Genomic DNA, 16752 nt, shown 5'->3' with positions numbered 1-16752 from the left:
GGGGGGGGGGGAGGAAAGAGAGGGTGTAAGATTGTCAGAGGTGACTGAACGGGAGAACAGATTGAGAATGGGGAAAGACACGAGAGGAAAGAAAATCAGGGACGTTCCGCACCCGGCCGAATTGGCAATGGTGAATGGGTGGAAAGTGGGACGGTTGTTGGGTTAGATTTTTATGCACCGGCGGCGGGGCCCGAGCAGGAACTGGGCATAATGTCTAATGTCTGGTCACGACTAGATGCCTACTCCACCAACGCCACTCACGGGTGGTGAAATCTCACTCATCGGCAGTCGGCAAAGGACTAATAGACGGCTGACCAGATTCTAGAAGTATGCAGTGGTTGGGAAGGGGAAAGACTAAGGGCTGTAGAACCAATTGACAGCAACGCCATGCAAGCAGAGAGAGTTTGCGGGGTAGAAAATTATAAGTTATGAGTAAAATTGGGAGTTGGTTGGTCTGAGGATGTCAACCCCGACGGAAATGAGCAGCTGATCAATTGAGCCAAGCATTTTAGCTGTCTGGCGGGGAGAGACAATAATTGAAAATGTTTGGATGTAGATAGATAGTCATGACTGCACCTGCACCGTTGATATACTCAGTACCTCGTAGATACTGATTGATTGCAGATCCTTCCATTCCTCATGCGGCTTTCCCTCGTGGCTTGTTGGCACGTGACTATTCCTGGTCTTGACATTCTTCAGGTATTGGAGAGGATCGGGACCCCGTCCCTTGAGCCTTGCCCTCACTCATACTTATGATCCGGCAGGTAGGCAGGTGGAGTGGTCCTACTATAGCAGATAAAATTTCTACTCTCATCCCGATTACTCACTCCAGGATCTGGTGTCATATCTTGTCACTCCGTATCCTACAGTCCTGTCTACTTCGCCCCGCGGTTCAACAAATGGTCTCCTGCAGGCATGTGCTCCGCTTGTATCTTGGCTCCTGTGTTAAGTAAGTAGTGGTCAAGATATTGATGTCCAGTTCGAAAGATGCCAGGACACTCGCATAGTTCGTGCCCTCTGATGAGATCAAGCCACAGGCATTGACGGTGACCAACAACAAGATGAAGGATTGAACACAACGCATCATCGATGGATCATTGTGGCTTCTGATTGCGACGAGCAGTGTAAAAACTAGACAAACTTACTCAGTAAAGCACAATGCGTTGTCGACAGGGCTGACCCTTGGTTCTTCGTTCCGTTCGGCTGAAGCGAAATGCCAGATATCAGATAGGCCATCAGTCAGCCATGACGTAAACTGGCAATGGCTGTCTCACCATCTTGGTGTCCATGTGCCATGAATTCTCCATGCATCCTGTGAGATGCGGGCCAATACAGATTGACCACTGAGCTCCGACCGTGCTCGTTACCGCAATATCAATATACGTGACACTGCGCACCGCCCAATCATGCCGACACAATAGCCGATCAACACGCCACTGTCATAATCCCTCGAAGCCTATTTCATCATCTCTCGTCTCATGGCCCTGGATCTTGCTCAGGGTCCTACTATCACCTAGCATGGCCGAGCATTTGGAGTGAGAAGGTGCTGGTGACCAGTGCTTCTTGTTTCCACGAGACAATGATATCATCGCTGCACACACGCGGCCCGTGGCAAGAGTACTGGGATGCATGCCCACCACCATGCTCTATAAAGGAATGCTTCAGAGCAGTGTCATTAGGTTTTTTTCCATCATTCCACTTCTCTAACCACCATAACCAGACTCCTCTTAATCAGTCCCTGTCGATAACAAAACTTACCGAACATATAATATCCATCCTACACGCATCATGTCGTCTGGAGACAACAACAACAACAACAACGGTACGTATCATCTATCTCATATATACCTTGTTAGAATGGCTTCCGCCCTCCCCCCTTCGTAGGGAGTTATAATGCTTCCTTTGGATCTCTTTTGTGGCAAATCTGCCGCCCACTGGTTGCTAATCTGGGCTAACTAGTCAACCTCTTGCAAGGGCTGACAGACACCCTTGGCAAGACTGTCGGAGGCCTCACAGATACGGTCGGCGGTCTTGTCGGCGGAGTAGGCCAGACGGTCGGCGGAGCTACTCAGGGTCTGGGGAAGACTGTGGGCGGCGTGGGCGAAGGCTTGGGCAAGACGGTCGGAGGAGCCAGTGAGGGCGTGGGAAACACGACCAAGGGCCTCGGACAGTCGACCAGTGACATTCTGAGCAGCATCAATGGCGACCGGACTGGCGACAACGCGCGGAGGTGGTAATTGGAGGTGCGAGGTGTTTGGATGCCGATATGATACGATATGATGTGATGTGATGCGGTTTGATGCGGGCCTAATCTTCTGCTGCGATCGACTATATTTGAGTTCATGTCGATTCCTGTATTAGTATGATTTTTTCCCCAAATTTTCCCAAACCATAAGCCTTGGTTCAAAGCTTCTTAGTATGACTTGTCGGTAGTTCGACTCTTAAGAATTCCAGGGGGTAGATGCAGGTGCAAGCGAGACCTGTCCGGAAGAGATTCCGAGATCGGGAGTGGAAATCCATTGCGGGCGCGTCCTGGGGAAATTCCGCCTTCGGAAAACGGAGGTTTCCGCAGGGGAATCCCCCGCCAGCAGACTGGACGTCGCCGGTTGGTTGAACTGCTGCTTCCAAACAAGTCTGATCACACAAGGTCCCCTCGATGAAATTGTGACTTGGAGGTTCAGATGATGGAAAAGACCATCATATCGAAAGATGGGTGGAGGTGACCCGTAGTTGACGTGCGGCCGTCAAAGTATTAGACCTCCAGCTTCCATCCAGTCTCCATAACAACAATCCAGAGCGCAATCACCATTTTATCAGATTCCGAGCGGATCAGATACTGGATCACCGCTGGTTCCGTTCCCCAGTGGGGGTTTCCGAAGGCTTCAAGATTCGCGATTATTATGCGTATGCTGTTGTACTTACTAGGTAGTACTTGATTATGAGTATCTCTGTACTCCGTACAGACGTTGCCAATTCCTTTCTCGCAACCGATTGGGTCGCATGCAACAACCACATTAGGTAACGACATCAGAGACGTATAGTAATGATCATCTTGCCTGTGAATCACGGCGAAGTATCATGCAGCTGGAGAGCTGTCTCTTAACCCCGATTGGGTAGGACTTGCGCTCATTATTGAGATATTTACCCGTAGTCGTTAGTCCCTTGTTTGTATGAAGTAGATTGGTAATATCGACTCAGTGGGCGGTCTAGACAAGAGGGCGTGCAGGACTCGAGTCGCAGTCTGCAGGTTTCTAAGCTACCTAATCAGTGGCTGGCCTGGTCCACTGACTAAGAACGATTGTCGCGGACAGGGTGACAGGGTGTGGGCGCATCGTCTCTAGGCTAGCGCAATGCATTTTCCTGGGCCGTTTCATCATGCCATGGGGGCCATCCGGCTCGATACCTCCACAAATACTGGGAAATACTCAGTAGACGTCGAGGATGGCCATCGATATGATCTGCACCGGATTGTATGGCATGAGAATAGGCGTCAAAAATCAAGGGGTGGTGATTGGCTCTGGATTGAGGGGAAAGAGGGGACGCAGAGATCGGAGAAGTTGGGGAAAGGCACGGTGGGTGCGGGGTAATTGGCGTCTTCGTTGATATGGGGGTGGTAGGTCGAATACTATTATTGTTTGAGCATGTCTAGAGAGGTCAACTGAGTAATCGCTGGAGGGGATGACTGCGATCATCATGAATGTTGCTCTCTCTATCAGTTAATGCAACTGAGCTCAAGGTATCTGCAGTAGGTTTAGTCTCTCTCCGCGGAAAGACCTGCTGTTTTAACCTCGGCGCCGGGAAAGATGGATTGGCAAGTGGACCCCAACAGCAACTTGTTGACCTTCTCCCCCAGTTTCATTGGCCTCCAGTCTCATTATTCCTCTTCATCGTCGGCTCCAGCCAAGGTCAAGCTCCATCCGATGTGAGAGGAAGAAAGAAAGAGAGGGAGGAGGCCCGGGGGAGGTTCCTGGATTCATTCAGATCCCGCCCTTCCGAGTCTAGTGTTTTCTTTTCGGAAAATTCATATATTTACTACCTACTTACCCCCAGCCTCTGTCCTCCCTTCTTTTACCAATCCTACGATTACTAGTTATACATACCTCTTCTCAATTTTCCTTTCGTCTTGTCCTTTTATCTTCCCATTAGGACTATATACCCATTCTCTGTCATTACTGTATCTTCTTCAGCCATAATATTCCCCACCATCCACCATGGGTAAAGAAAATGAGCCTAGTACGTTCACTTCCTTCCTCATCATACCACCCACCATACGTAACTTGAGGTCAGAAACCAAATTAACCATTGACTTCCACCTCCAGAGACCTACCGCTACAATGAGACCCCAATTTACACTACCTCCAATGGCTGCCCAGTTCGTGCACCCTCGCTTCCCTCTCAATCGATCTTGCTTTGTCGAATTCGCCATGGCTAACAGTTTCTCGCCAGGTCATGGATCCCCAGGCCGCTCAACGAGTTGGTCGCAACGGCCCTCTGCTCCTCCAGGACTTCCACTTGATCGACCTCCTTTCCCACTTTGACAGAGAACGTATTCCGGAGCGGGTGGTTCACGCCAAGGGTGCTGGCGCCTACGGCGAGTTTGAGGTTACCGACGATATCAGCGACATTACGGTCATTGACATGCTGAAGGGCGTGGGCAAGAAGACAAAGTGCTTCACTCGTTTTTCCACCGTTGGAGGCGAGAAGGGCTCGCCTGACAGCGCTCGTGATCCCCGTGGTTTCGCCATCAAGTTCTACACCGATGAGGGTAACTGGGACTGGGTCTTCAACAACACCCCTGTGTTCTTCCTTCGTGATCCCGCCAAGTTCCCCATCTTCATCCACACCCAGAAGCGCAACCCTCAGACCAACCTCAAGGATGCTACCATGTTCTGGGACTACCTGTCCACCCACCACGAGGCCGTCCACCAAGTCATGCACCTCTTCAGCGACCGCGGTACTCCTTACTCCTACCGCCACATGAACGGCTACTCCGGTCACACCTACAAGTGGATCAAGCCTGACGGTACTTTCAACTACGTCCAGATTCACATGAAGACCGACCAGGGCAACAAGACCTTCAACAATGAGCAGGCCACTCATCTGGCCGCTGAAAACCCGGATTGGCACACTCAGGACCTGTTCGACGCCATCCAGCGCGGCGAGAACCCCTCCTGGACTTGCTACGTCCAGGTCCTGAGCCCCGAGCAAGCTGAGAAGTTCCGTTGGAACGTCTTTGATTTGACCAAGGTCTGGCCGCAGAGCGAAGTACCCCTGCGCCGCTTCGGCAAGTTCACCCTGAACAAGAACCCCGAGAACTACTTCGCCGAGGTTGAGCAGGCCGCTTTCTCCCCTTCGCACATGGTCCCCGGCGTCGAGCCCTCGGCCGACCCCGTCCTCCAATCCCGCCTCTTCTCCTACCCTGACACCCACCGCCACCGTCTGGGCGGCAACTACGAGCAAATCCCCGTCAACTGCCCGCTCCGGGCCTTCAGCCCCTGGCAGCGCGACGGCTACATGAACGTCAACGGCAACTACGGCGCCAACCCCAACTACCCCTCCACCTTCCGCCCCTACCGCTACCAGCCCGTCAAGGCCAGCCAGGAGCACGAGAAGTGGACGGGCTCGATTGTCACGGAGCAGCTCCCCATCACCGACGACGATTATGCTCAGGCAAACGGTCTCTGGCAGGTCCTCGGCCGCCAGCCCGGTCAGCAAGACAACTTTGTCCACAACGTCGCTTCCCATCTCTCGGCTGCCCACGAGCGCGTTCGCCAGGCCACCTATGCCATGTTCAAGAAGGTCAACCCCGACCTCGGTGCCCGCATCGAGAAGTCGACGGAGGCCAAGGCCACTGGGGTCAAGTCTGCCCGTCTGTAAATCAGTATTCGCTTTCTTTTGGCCTTTCTTACTGCCCCAGCAAAAGAGCCCACGAAAGTCGCCCACTCCATTTAGCGATGATCCAGCCTGTGTCTTTTTCCTCTGTAAATGTGACAGAAGCACCCTCACGAAGTTCCTTGATCTGAAATGATACCTTTGACAATTCTCTTTTAGCTTTGTCTCGTATTTCTTTCAAGAGTGTCAGTGTATACGTAGCTCTCCAGCAGTCCCATGTGTTGAGGTTGCAATAGTGTCGTGGTTCCTTGGTAGTACCAGTAACGGACAAGAGGCAATTTGAATGATCTCTCAAGATATTGCGTGTATGTAGATATATATATGACTTTGATATGATGTAGTCCCCAAGAAAACGCCCAGAACAGCACACAGCACAAGGATGGAAGGACACGCACATCGCAAGCCAAGGAGCTTTATTCCAGAAAGTAAATGCAACTGTGCCCAAGTAAAGAAAGCGACAAACCTACCGTTTCCAGACCCTAGCAAATGTTTGTCAACAGAAGAATGTGAAGGGTTAACCAAGAAGACCCAGAATGAAATGCTCAAAATAACTTGGAAAGAAAAAGCAAATAGTAGTTGCACATGTTGCGCCCGCTCGGAAATACAAATTCGACGGCCCCTTGCGAGGGCTCAAGTCTTGGATGCGATGATAGTCAAAACAGACCAGAATTCTAGATTTGGAGGGAGTTCTGCGGTGGTGGAATGGAGCCGCAGGGCTTGAGTTGAGGGCGGAAAGATGCTGAATGGATGGGCCCCTCTAGGAAGGGAGAGTAGGGGCAGGAGTGATCAGATGTTCGTGCGGGGTCGGAGCGTCCCAGCAACCCCAGAAGAAGCCGGGCTTGCCGCATTTGGAGGTCGTGTCGGGAGGCGGCGTCCTGGAGGCTGTGGCTGTGGCGGTTCTTGTGGAGGTGGGGTCGCGACAGCCGAACCAGCCGGGATGCTTGCAAGTGGTGGTTGCTGAGATGGGTTCGGTGGTCGTGATGGATGGTGCGCTGGTCGCGTCTGAGGTAGTGGTCGCGTCTTTACAGCCGAACCATCCTGGAGTCTTGCAGGTGGATGTAGATGTCGATGTGGTCGTCGTTGGTGGCTCTGTTGTGGTTGTCTTGTCTAAGCATCCCCACCATCCTGGGGTCTTGCAGGTCGATGTTCGGGTACTGGAGAAGGAAGTCGACGTAGATGTGGCCGTGGTCGTCGTCGTGGTGATCTCGGAGCCGTTGCTGCGGAAGAACTTCCAGAGTTCGCAGTCATAGCATTCTTCCTCGGGGGCGCAAGGCGGCAAATCATCATAGTCCTCAAGAACGTTAGAGATAATGAATTGGATGCGGTGTCTGGTCATCCCGACACGCCAGCCTTTGTCTTCCACGGTGTCATAAACACACATCTGACCCGTGTGGCATGCTGACTCCATGGCATAACCACCCCACGTGCATACAGAACTAACGCCGTTGCATGTCCCCATGTACACGGGGTCTGCAGTGTGGCCGAAGTGGTAAGACCCGGTGAACTTGCGCGACTGAGGGAATCGTGAATCATGACCTGGGGGGCTGGGAAGACCAAGGCGAGCGGCAGGTAGGGCTTCTGGCACGGCCTCAAAGGTGACCGCTGGTACGCCGACCGTCAGGCCTAGTAAGCTGGCCACGGCGCCACCCAAAGAATGGCCTGCTAGCCATATGTTGGCATCTGGGTACATTTCGATCACGTTCGAGTAAAGGTCCAGCGAAGCACGGTAGTATCGATTTTCGTCCTGCATTGCCTCGACGATGCACGTGAGATTGGCCGTATACAGCGATGTCTGGCAATCGCACACCTGGCGCCAGAGATATGAACCTCCCTGCCCACAACAGCAGCTGAACATAAGATTATCGTTGAGCTTATCATTTGTGGTAGTGCCCTCTCCGTCGAAAACCGCCGGCGATGTGCCTTTGATAGAAATGACGACAGTACTGTTTGTCTGGTCGGCGTAGACGTGCCCTCGTAGCCCGTCACCCTGCCACCCAAAACTCCCGGAATGATTGAAGCGACCATGTATATCTTGCCATTCACCCGTACCTGGCTCTTCGATATAATCATTTGCAGTCATCTTCGCCATCGTAATGACTGTGTTTTTATCTGTAACGTTGGGGCCGGCCAGCGTATCCATGACCCAAGCCTCTGGTGACAAAGCCACCGCCGATCCCGAGGACCTGGCGGCTGATAGATAATCATCGATAACTGAAAGACGTCGATCTGCGAGCCGTTGGATGGTGAGTGGCTCGGAAGTTGCAAGCAGCGGGGTATTGACGGCGACAGGTTCGGATTCAAGGCCATCCTCTGAGACGGCCAGAAGACGGGTCTCTGGCTGGATGTCCAGCCTTAGGTGGAGATTGGGGTCTTGATACGTCCCTCGATGGAATAAGTGGCGAAGTGTCTACTTGATCAGTGGCCGTACGACAAAGACAGGGTTGCAGCACAGATCTGTCCGACTTACAAATTCATGGGTGCCGGATAGCGATGGTGAGTCCGCTAAAGGGATCTGGGGGGGAAGAAAGGGCGACGATTGTCGGGAGCCGAAGTATACGGGCTGATAAGCGGAGACAAGGCCTGGGAGCAGTGCTACAGGCCAGAAAAGATCCGAGATCTTAGTATCCCAGAGGGAACGTTTTCTCGCTCGTCCTCGATAGCTGTTCATAGCGATATGCGTGGGGGGAGAGAGGAGGAGAAGAAGATATGGGGATGCAGGGATGGGTGCTTGCAGAGGCAAGAGGAGTGATCCAAGTCGAACGGAGATGGCGATCTACTGTTCCGCGGTAACTGACCTACTGACCTGACTTGCCTTGACCTGACTTATCAATGGGGAGGCGGTGAATGACGCACCTCATAACTTAGTTATCATTAATGCGGAGGTCCTCACTGCCCGCCCACGTGACCTTCCCCCTCTCCCCGTCCCGTTCCTTTCCCAAGGCGGAAGTTGTTGACAATTCCCGTCCCGGCCTGGTGATTCTCTTCCTAACTTATACATCGAGTGCTGACTGACGGGCAGGCCGATCTCCATAGTGGTACTCCTGCGCCGCTGTGGATTGCTGTCTTTCATCATGCTTGTGCGAGTGTTCTTCTCTTAAAACTCGATTGATCTCCTTTCATCTGCATTTCTTTCTCTTATTTGTGTCTGTTTTCCATTGGGTTTCTATCCCACTTGGGGATTTCCAGCTGTCATCTAGTCTAACGCACTGGCCCCCCCCCCCATACATACATCGATCTGCATACGCCTATCACCTGGACGTGAAGGCTCCATCACTTGACCTAATATCACAATTCAAAGGTTTGACTGCAGGAACTATGTCAGTCAACACTCCCGATCATGGCGTTGGAAAACCACGCCTCCATACTGCGCGCTCGTTCCCTAGAATGGATTCATCTGAGCCCAGCCCTTTCATCCGCTCCAGAGCCAAGACCGTCCAGTCGGTGGCAATTCCAGAACTGGTAGACTCGGAATCGCTTCCTTTGCCTCTATCGTCAGCAGAAGATGAGCAGGATTCCGGCCCAGACCTGTTTGAAAAGACCGGCTCCCCGGACTTGACACACGACGAGGACGGACATGGAGAGGAAACGTCGGTTCTCTCGCGAGGCATGCAAGACCACACGGAAGAGCTTCCCATCGAGCTGATCAGTCTTACCGATAGGTACAGTCTTTTTGCTAGGCTGCCGCTAGTCTTGATCAACACGATTGCTAATATGATGTTATGCAGATTCGTCAACTCCCTCACTGCCAAAGTCCACTCGTCACCGCCAACGGCCGACAGGGTATCAGATCGCTTCCAAGAATTCTACGAACGGGCCGAGGCACATATCGCTACCCATATATCAGCTCTTGCGTCACGCATAAATCGTGATCCGTCGCCGTACGGCAGCAGAGGGAACTCGAACACTCAGGGCTCGGATGGGCGGCAGATGCTGACTGCCTCGGAAGTGACAGAAAAGAGGATCGCTCGGAAGCACCTAGCGTCCAAGCGCATTGCTCTGGAGGAGGCTGTAGAGCGGAGGGCTTGCGAGAGCATTTATGACAAGTTATGGAGGCACAAAAGCACCCTGGATGAAATTAGGGACGAAAAGTTACGCTCAAAGACGGCGGCGCTTCTCCTGGTTGGCATAAACCTAAAAGATCTTGGGATAGAGCTCGATGTAAGCTCTATCAGTGAGGAGAAGCAGAAAGAGGCCGATGACTGTCTTTCGATCGCCCGTGATTGCCTAGCAAAGATGAACGACGAGAAATATCCTTTAGGCAAGCTTCAACAACTGGCCGCCGCGCACAAGGCCATAGTTGATGCTCTGACTAAGTTACTGCCGTCATCATCGTCTGCCGATGAGATTCTACCTACTTTGATCTACTGTCTCATCACCAGCCCTCCCGAAGGGATGAACGTCATAAGCAATCTGCTCTTCATACAGCGATTCCGATCATCCAGTAAGATGGATGGTGAGACCGCATACTGTTTGACGAATCTTGAGGCCGCTATTAGCTTCCTCGAGAATGTAGATCTGTCTGACCTCCGCGGAGGAGCGCTGCATGAAGACCAGACCAAACCCTCGAGTGATGATTCGACGACAGTCACGAAGACTGACTCCCCTCAGCCTACCAAGGACACACCAGTGTCGTCGGTCACATCAGCGACTGCCTCGCCCGAACTATCGTGGCCAGCTGGACCAGGAGCATCAGCCGCATTTCCCAGAACACAGTCTACGAGAAATACTCAACAAGGCCGGCTGAATAACCTATTCCAGCCTCCTGCGAAGGTGCTTGGTGCTGCGAACGACGCAGTCCGTAACACCGCAGATCAGGGCTTGAAAAATATAGGTGCATCGTTGGACAGCAGTTTCAACTTCCTTTTTGGTCGCTTGAAAGAATTACAAACTACTCAGTTTGCTACCAAAGACGGAGGAAACGCAGTTGTGCCAAAGACACTAGCAGAAGCTCGACGTCTGGTTACGTCGCCGATTGCGTCTGAGAGCAGTCTGAACCCTGATATCAATGCAGCCCGCGAGCCTCGTGCCACTGATCGACCGCAACTGCGGCGAATTGGCTCCAAAGCAGAAGACACTCTCTTAGGGTTGGTTGGTGGTCAGAGAACGCCTCGCGATCGAAGTGCGGACAGCGTTCGGACGCAGGGTAGCGTTAGGAAGACGGGCGTCTCTTCAGGTCTGCAGAAAGATGAGTCTCAGGCATCGCCTGCAATGTCCTCGTCAACATCGACACCTACGCCCCTCGAATCCATGCGGAGCTTTGGGAACACGCTCAACCCACTTAATCACATTCCTGGCATGATCAGAAGCTTCAGCCGTGCTGCTCCGGAAACACCGAGCACCACCTTCTCATCCCCCAACACCCCGACCGAGAGAATCAGGCAATCGATCGTCTCCCGCGACTCTTCATCCTCCATCCACAGTACCTCATCGAAAACTGATCCGAAGCCCGAGCCGCCCAAAGTTGACCCGCCTATTCAACGTTTTGTGCAGATGCAGAACGCCAGCGAAATGACCATCGCAGATGTGTCTACCCTTCTTGAGGATTACAAGCGGCTTGCTGCAGCATTATCGAAGCAGACCTCGAACTGACGCAATGCTGTCGGCGCAGCTACAACACTCATTTTGAATTTCTCTTATATTGATTCCGTGTATTATCATCTCCATGGCGTGGGACGTAGTGATCCTTGACGTTCCTTTGTGATCGGTTGGTTCTCTGTGAGATTGTGGGATCACTGCTGGCGTTCAGTGGTCCCAAACCAAGCATGTTGCATTTTCCAGCCAGTCGGGCATATTATCAAGTTTTTTGTCTAGCATTTTTCTCAGGACCAACAATGCGAAGCTTCTTCATCTTCTTTTTCTCCGAGAAAGGGTCTATCACGTAGACGGGGGTATATTGATATTTGTGTATTGTTAAGAAAGAGGAAGAAACACGAAAATGCCATGAACCCCATCGAAGCACATATTAGAGCTGGTATTCCCATCTGCCCATCCAGGGAATCAAACAATAAGACTAAAAGCCTGCTGCAAAATGCAAATTTGAGCCTCTTCCTCTTCCGACCTCACATACACATGAAAGAAGCACACTCACTCCCTTCTCTACCTTTTCGGCAACTCTCACTGAGTAGGGGACCGCCCCCGAAGAACCTCCGTCCCACCACTTTTCATATCCTTGAGCTTCCGGGACAACTCGGCGGATTGCTCCTCGACCAGCTCGTGCCGTCTCCGGATCTCCGCCTCGAAGACGGCGGCGGTCCGTCGGCGCGCGCGCCGCAGATCCTTCATCTTCGTCAACGTCGCGGAGAACTGGTCGATGAGGAGGTCGCCGTAGTCCTCCCATGCGTCCATCGTCAGGCCGGAGAAGAACTCCCGGCGGTCCTTGTCGGCGAGACTCAACAGGTGCGACATCTTCTCCTCGGCTTTCGTGTCGGGTCCGGGAGGCGCGATGCTTGGGGTTGTTGAGAATACTGGGGGAGGTGGCGTGGTTTTTGTTTCTGCGGGGGTGGCAGCGGAGGAGTTGGGGATATGGTCGAAGGGTTCGGATTGGAGGTCCGCGAAGGATTTTTGGCGGAGGACTTCGGGCGGGTAGTCGGGTTCAAGCTGGCGCTTTCTGGAAGAGGGGTCTTCTTGGAGTTCCGGGCTGGAGCTGCTGTCTGGGCTGATGCGCTGGACAGATAGGCGGCGGGAGAAAGGGTCGTTGATGGGATCGTGGTCGTGGTCGTGGTCGTCTTTGTTGTGGTCGTGATTATCATCGTGGTCGTTGTCCAGGTCGTCGATGTTGGTGATGTCAAAGGCACTCAGCGGGGGCAGGCTCCCTCGTCTCCTGAAGTCACTGTCGAAAAGGCCGTACTCCTCCGCGATGTCGCGATGATTCTGATCCTGATTCTGTTGTTGTTGTTGTTGGTGGTGGTGGTGGTGGTGATGGTGGTGACGCTGGTAATGACCGACTCCGCCTGCCACGTCCTTGCCTGGCTGGGGGCGTGGTCCAGACGTCCGGCGGGTCGGGGTCAAATCTAACTGTTCCAGGAGGGTGGGCTTCGGGGGGCTGAACCTCGTCCGGGGAGTCGCTGTCACGCTGCGTGGGAGAGTGACCTTTCGGCTGTTGCCGCCGGCTAGGGGCAAGACCTGACTGGCGGTCATCATCCTGGAGTCGGAGTGGGCTTGCCGCAGTGTTCCAGGACCGGAAGCCTTAGCCGGCTCCAGGTACACGGCGGGGATCGCGGCGGGAGCGTCCTCGGTGGGATTCTGATAGGTGCGACGGCTGGCGCTCCAGAAATTCTGCAGACGTTTGCTCAGGGGTTCGTTGGCCGTCGTGGTTGACGACCTGTAGCGCCGGGCATAATCCGCGGCGTCCTCGGTCGTGTCGGACTGCTCATCATCCCCGACGACGGAGGTTAACTGGCTCTCGGCATCGTCGGCCGCATCCCCTGAGTCGAAGCCAGCCGACTTCGGGGCGTTGTCGCCAAAGCTCGCGTACCAATTGGCATCGTGCGAGCGTTGCGGGGGATGAGACTGGGACGGGTGCGGTTGGAATATCTTCGGGTCGGGGGCGGCGTGATGCTGCGCTGTGGATGATAATTGATACTGAGGGGAAATGTCGTCGAATCCTAACACGCTGGTTGCTGCGATGGTCGAGTCATCAATTCCCTCCACGTCGGTGTCGAACATGTCCCTGTGCGCGGCGTCTTCGACTGGTGGTGGTTGCGGCTGCTGCGCATAGTGCTCAAATAGGTTGGCTTGATTGCCCGGTAGTGGTACCGGAGCAATCAGGTTGGTGGACGGTACTTCAACCCTTGCTTGGGCTGCTAAGGCCTGTCGGGATGAGAGATTTTGATCATGATTTTGGGGTTGGTTTTCACTTGTGCGAGATCGCGGTTGGGCGCCGGGTGGTCTGGCATGCACATAGTCTCCCACGCCCATCGTCACTGACAGTGGTGGAGCAAGGCTCAACGGTCGAGAAATCAGAGTCGGGCAGAATAATCTCTTTCAGCAGGTTCATGAAAAGCGTCTTCGGTGAATGCTCAACCTGTACACATCACAACAATTACATATGTCGAGAATCAGAATTGTAACATGGTCGTAGCGTCGTGGCAGTCATGAGTCTGGAAAAGTGGTCGAATCAAGTTGGTCAACGCGTTGGATTCTTTCGTCAGGCACACGAGGCAGCCACGGGGTCACGTGGTACAGTACAGCAAAGCCCTGTATGTACATCGATAAGAGTAGCCAGATGGATGCCTCGTTTTATGGATGCGTTTGTTCCCTCATATGTTTGGTTGTATGCTAGTCTCATTATTGGAAGTTTTGAAGTGGAGATCTGATTTTACATTGGGATTTTCATGTAGACCGGTCTGGGGAGATGCCGTTACATATATTCACACCATCATGTTTTGCACCAACAACATGCACCAACTAAGTCATACAGATAACACTAACTCCAATAGCCCATCGACTCGTTATCATCAATGTGTAAGTCATCAAGAGTAGAAGTTACCCCCTTGCCACGCTGCTTGGCTTTGTGGAAGAATTCTTCGGACTTCTGAGTCTCGGACGCACGCTTTTCCATCGCAAGTCTACGTTCGCGTCTATCCTGGATCGAATACTGCATGTTGTCGGACATCGAGTCTTCATCCTCGTCATCGGTATAGTAGTCGTGGTCAGTCTGGCCTCCAGGCACGGAGGACACAAATAGATCAGCAATCCAGCGTGACACCATTCCCCTAAGCTCTAACAATTCTGGAGAATCCGAATAGGGCGGAGAGCCAAGAATCTCATCCATTCTCCCCGCAATCTTTTGCGCTTGATTGAGCTCTGCTTTGCGCACGTCGGCAATGAGCGCGTGGGCCCTTTCCTTGGAATCACGATGGCCGTTGTGGTCGGAGGCAAGATCTTCATCCTCCGAATGCTGTCCGTATTCATCGGTATGACGAATCCAGATGTTCTGTCGACCAACCTCGCTCTCCTCCTGGGCCACATAAACCCAGAGGCCGAACATGGCAGGGTAGAAATGCAATGAGCTGATGGAGTCTGGAGAAGCCTTCCGGTATGGATGCTGGATGATCAGCCTCTCATAATACTTCTTGGCATCCTCAAAGCCCTTCCTTGTGAACATGAGCTGTGGACCCGACCCTGGTGACTGGGAACCGCCGTTGTCGCTGCCATTTTCAGCAGCCATGTCTGCGATTTGACGGCCGCGCCGGAGCAGAATTTCCGCACCAATTCCCCATCTCCCCTCAGTCCGCGCATCGATCGGTCTTCCATTGAATTCTTCTCGGAGAAGTAGTCCCCAGGCTCTTCCCGCTCGGACATAGTCCCTTTGAAGAAGACAGCGGTGCAATATGGATGTCAGCACAGCCAGGTGCTGCAGACGGAGGTTACCCTGATGAGCAGCAGACTGGGGGGGATATATGGGAGAAGAGAGAGAGGATAGCTTTTCAAGCACCCCTTCCCGCGTCTGTCGAGTGGAAGACTGGGTTTGTGCAGGTGCATGCGGAAACTTGCCGCCCGGTAATTCCTGGTCGAAAGACAAGCCCGCAACGCGGTATTGATGAGCTTCATCTGGTGACAAAGTCAGAGATGGCGCAGGCAGCGCAACTTCCGAAGCAGCATCGGTGGTTTCTCCTAGGTCGTCATCATCATTGTCACCCCAGTCATCAAGGGTCTTCTTGCGCTTTTTGGCCTCATATTTAGCCACCCGTGCACTCTGAGGTTGCTGCCATGGAGGAAGCGGCAAGGAGAAGAAGGAAGCCGAAGGAACAGATGCCATGAAGATCTGAATTTTTGGAACCTGAGAACCTTATCTATTCAGTGACAATGTATGACGAAGGCAAATTAAGGTCCCATGGGGAGTGGCCATTTAGAGTGGTTGAATCTGGCTGGAAAATCAGACACGGTACTGCATGCAGACTTTCGGGTCTCCTCTTGGGGTCTCGTCCAGATAAGACCTTTTTCTTCTTCTGTTTCTTTCTTTCTTTCTTTCTTTCTTTCTTTCTCTTTTTTGTCTTGTTCAAATATTCTCAAACACTGGCCTTCTGAGGCACCAGCAGCTGCTTGAGAGAGAAAGAAAGTCCTAGAGAATATAGATAACTGCACGAGTGAAGAGTGACCAATAATGGAGGGCTGATAGTGAGTTATCGGGATGATGGAGGATTGAGGATGGATTCATCCTTACCTTAGTATCCGTAGTGTCTCAAGTCTCAAGCACGTTACCGACTCTCCACGCTAAACTCAATTTAGCCAGACAAACCGCCGAAACCGCCATGATGCTAAGCCCTTTCAAGCCATCGGGCGCCCCGGACACCTCAACAGAACTCACCTCAGGCTGTAGATTACATACTATGGTATGTACTTACGGGGTAACTTACACTCCAGGGCAGCCTGTCTGTTACTCTAATTCGAGTAAGTACTGTATGTTAAGGTATCCGTTGTCTCCTCTTCCTCCTCCTCCTCCCTCCTCCTACTCCTCCCATCCCATTCCTCTATCCCGTCATCATTGTCATCAGCCAGCCTCGAACCTCCCTCTGTCTTCGTGCTTCATCCCTGAGCTGCAAGGCTCACCTCCTCCTTCCATCCCTCACTGTCTCCCCTCTTTTTCTTTCTGCTTTTTTTTCTTGTCCTCCTTTTCCTTCTTTCTTTCGCCGCTTGTACATACATACGATTGCACTTTACTCCGATTGTCGTGGGGTCTCTCCCCTCTCTCCCCTCCCCTCCCCGAAAGTCGTACAGCGTCAAATCCAAATACAAAAAACCCGCGCCATACACCTCCCCTTCCTGGCTTTTGAAAGGGTTGGCAGACACCTGCTGGCAGGCTGGTTTTGACATCAATACTTTTCACATTTCGGAACACCTCTCTGGGAAACTTCACGA

At 52.7% G+C, this 16752-nt stretch overlaps 5 protein-coding genes across 5 annotated transcripts; 3 read left to right on the top strand and 2 right to left on the bottom strand.

The window, feature by feature from the left end:
* Positions 1-1788: 1788 nt before the first annotated feature.
* On the top strand, positions 1789-2237 carry BO95DRAFT_436599 (uncharacterized protein; the record flags this gene model as incomplete). Its single annotated transcript, XM_025585244.1, has 2 exons — positions 1789-1822; positions 1960-2237. 2 exons carry the CDS (start codon positions 1789-1791, stop codon positions 2235-2237), a joined length of 312 nt encoding a protein of 103 aa, XP_025437068.1.
* A 1840-nt stretch (positions 2238-4077) lies between these two features.
* On the top strand, positions 4078-6133 carry fgaCat (catalase easC). The gene is made up of 3 exons (XM_025587709.1): positions 4078-4233; positions 4320-4372; positions 4447-6133. The coding sequence occupies exons 1-3, from the start codon at positions 4212-4214 to the stop codon at positions 5875-5877; spliced, it is 1506 nt and encodes a 501-aa protein (XP_025437067.1). The 5' UTR covers positions 4078-4211; the 3' UTR covers positions 5878-6133.
* Positions 6134-6730: 597 nt separating this feature from the next.
* Positions 6731-8560, bottom strand: atg15 (triglyceride lipase ATG15; the record flags this gene model as incomplete). The annotated part of the gene is made up of 2 exons (XM_025581982.1): positions 6731-8299; positions 8360-8560. Coding segments are annotated over 2 exons (1770 nt in total), but the record flags the coding sequence as incomplete, so codon positions are not given.
* Positions 8561-8889: 329 nt separating this feature from the next.
* Positions 8890-11813, top strand: BO95DRAFT_447811 (VPS9 domain-containing protein). Its single transcript, XM_025587708.1, has 2 exons — positions 8890-9551; positions 9618-11813. The coding sequence occupies exons 1-2, from the start codon at positions 9277-9279 to the stop codon at positions 11479-11481; spliced, it is 2139 nt and encodes a 712-aa protein (XP_025437065.1). The 5' UTR covers positions 8890-9276; the 3' UTR covers positions 11482-11813.
* Positions 11781-16027, bottom strand: BO95DRAFT_477170 (uncharacterized protein). Its single transcript, XM_025589974.1, has 2 exons — positions 14323-16027; positions 11781-13814 (listed from the first exon to the last, which is right to left on the bottom strand). Exons 1-2 carry the CDS (start codon positions 15650-15652, stop codon positions 12007-12009), a joined length of 3138 nt encoding a protein of 1045 aa, XP_025437064.1. The 5' UTR covers positions 15653-16027; the 3' UTR covers positions 11781-12006.
* Positions 16028-16752: the final 725 nt, after the last annotated feature.

This window comes from Aspergillus brunneoviolaceus (assembly GCF_003184695.1).
Source record: "Aspergillus brunneoviolaceus CBS 621.78 unplaced genomic scaffold BO95scaffold_98, whole genome shotgun sequence".
Lineage (NCBI taxonomy): Eukaryota > Fungi > Ascomycota > Eurotiomycetes > Eurotiales > Aspergillaceae > Aspergillus > Aspergillus brunneoviolaceus.
Note: the sequence above shows the minus strand (reverse complement) of the source record. Positions and strands in the feature narration are given on the sequence as shown.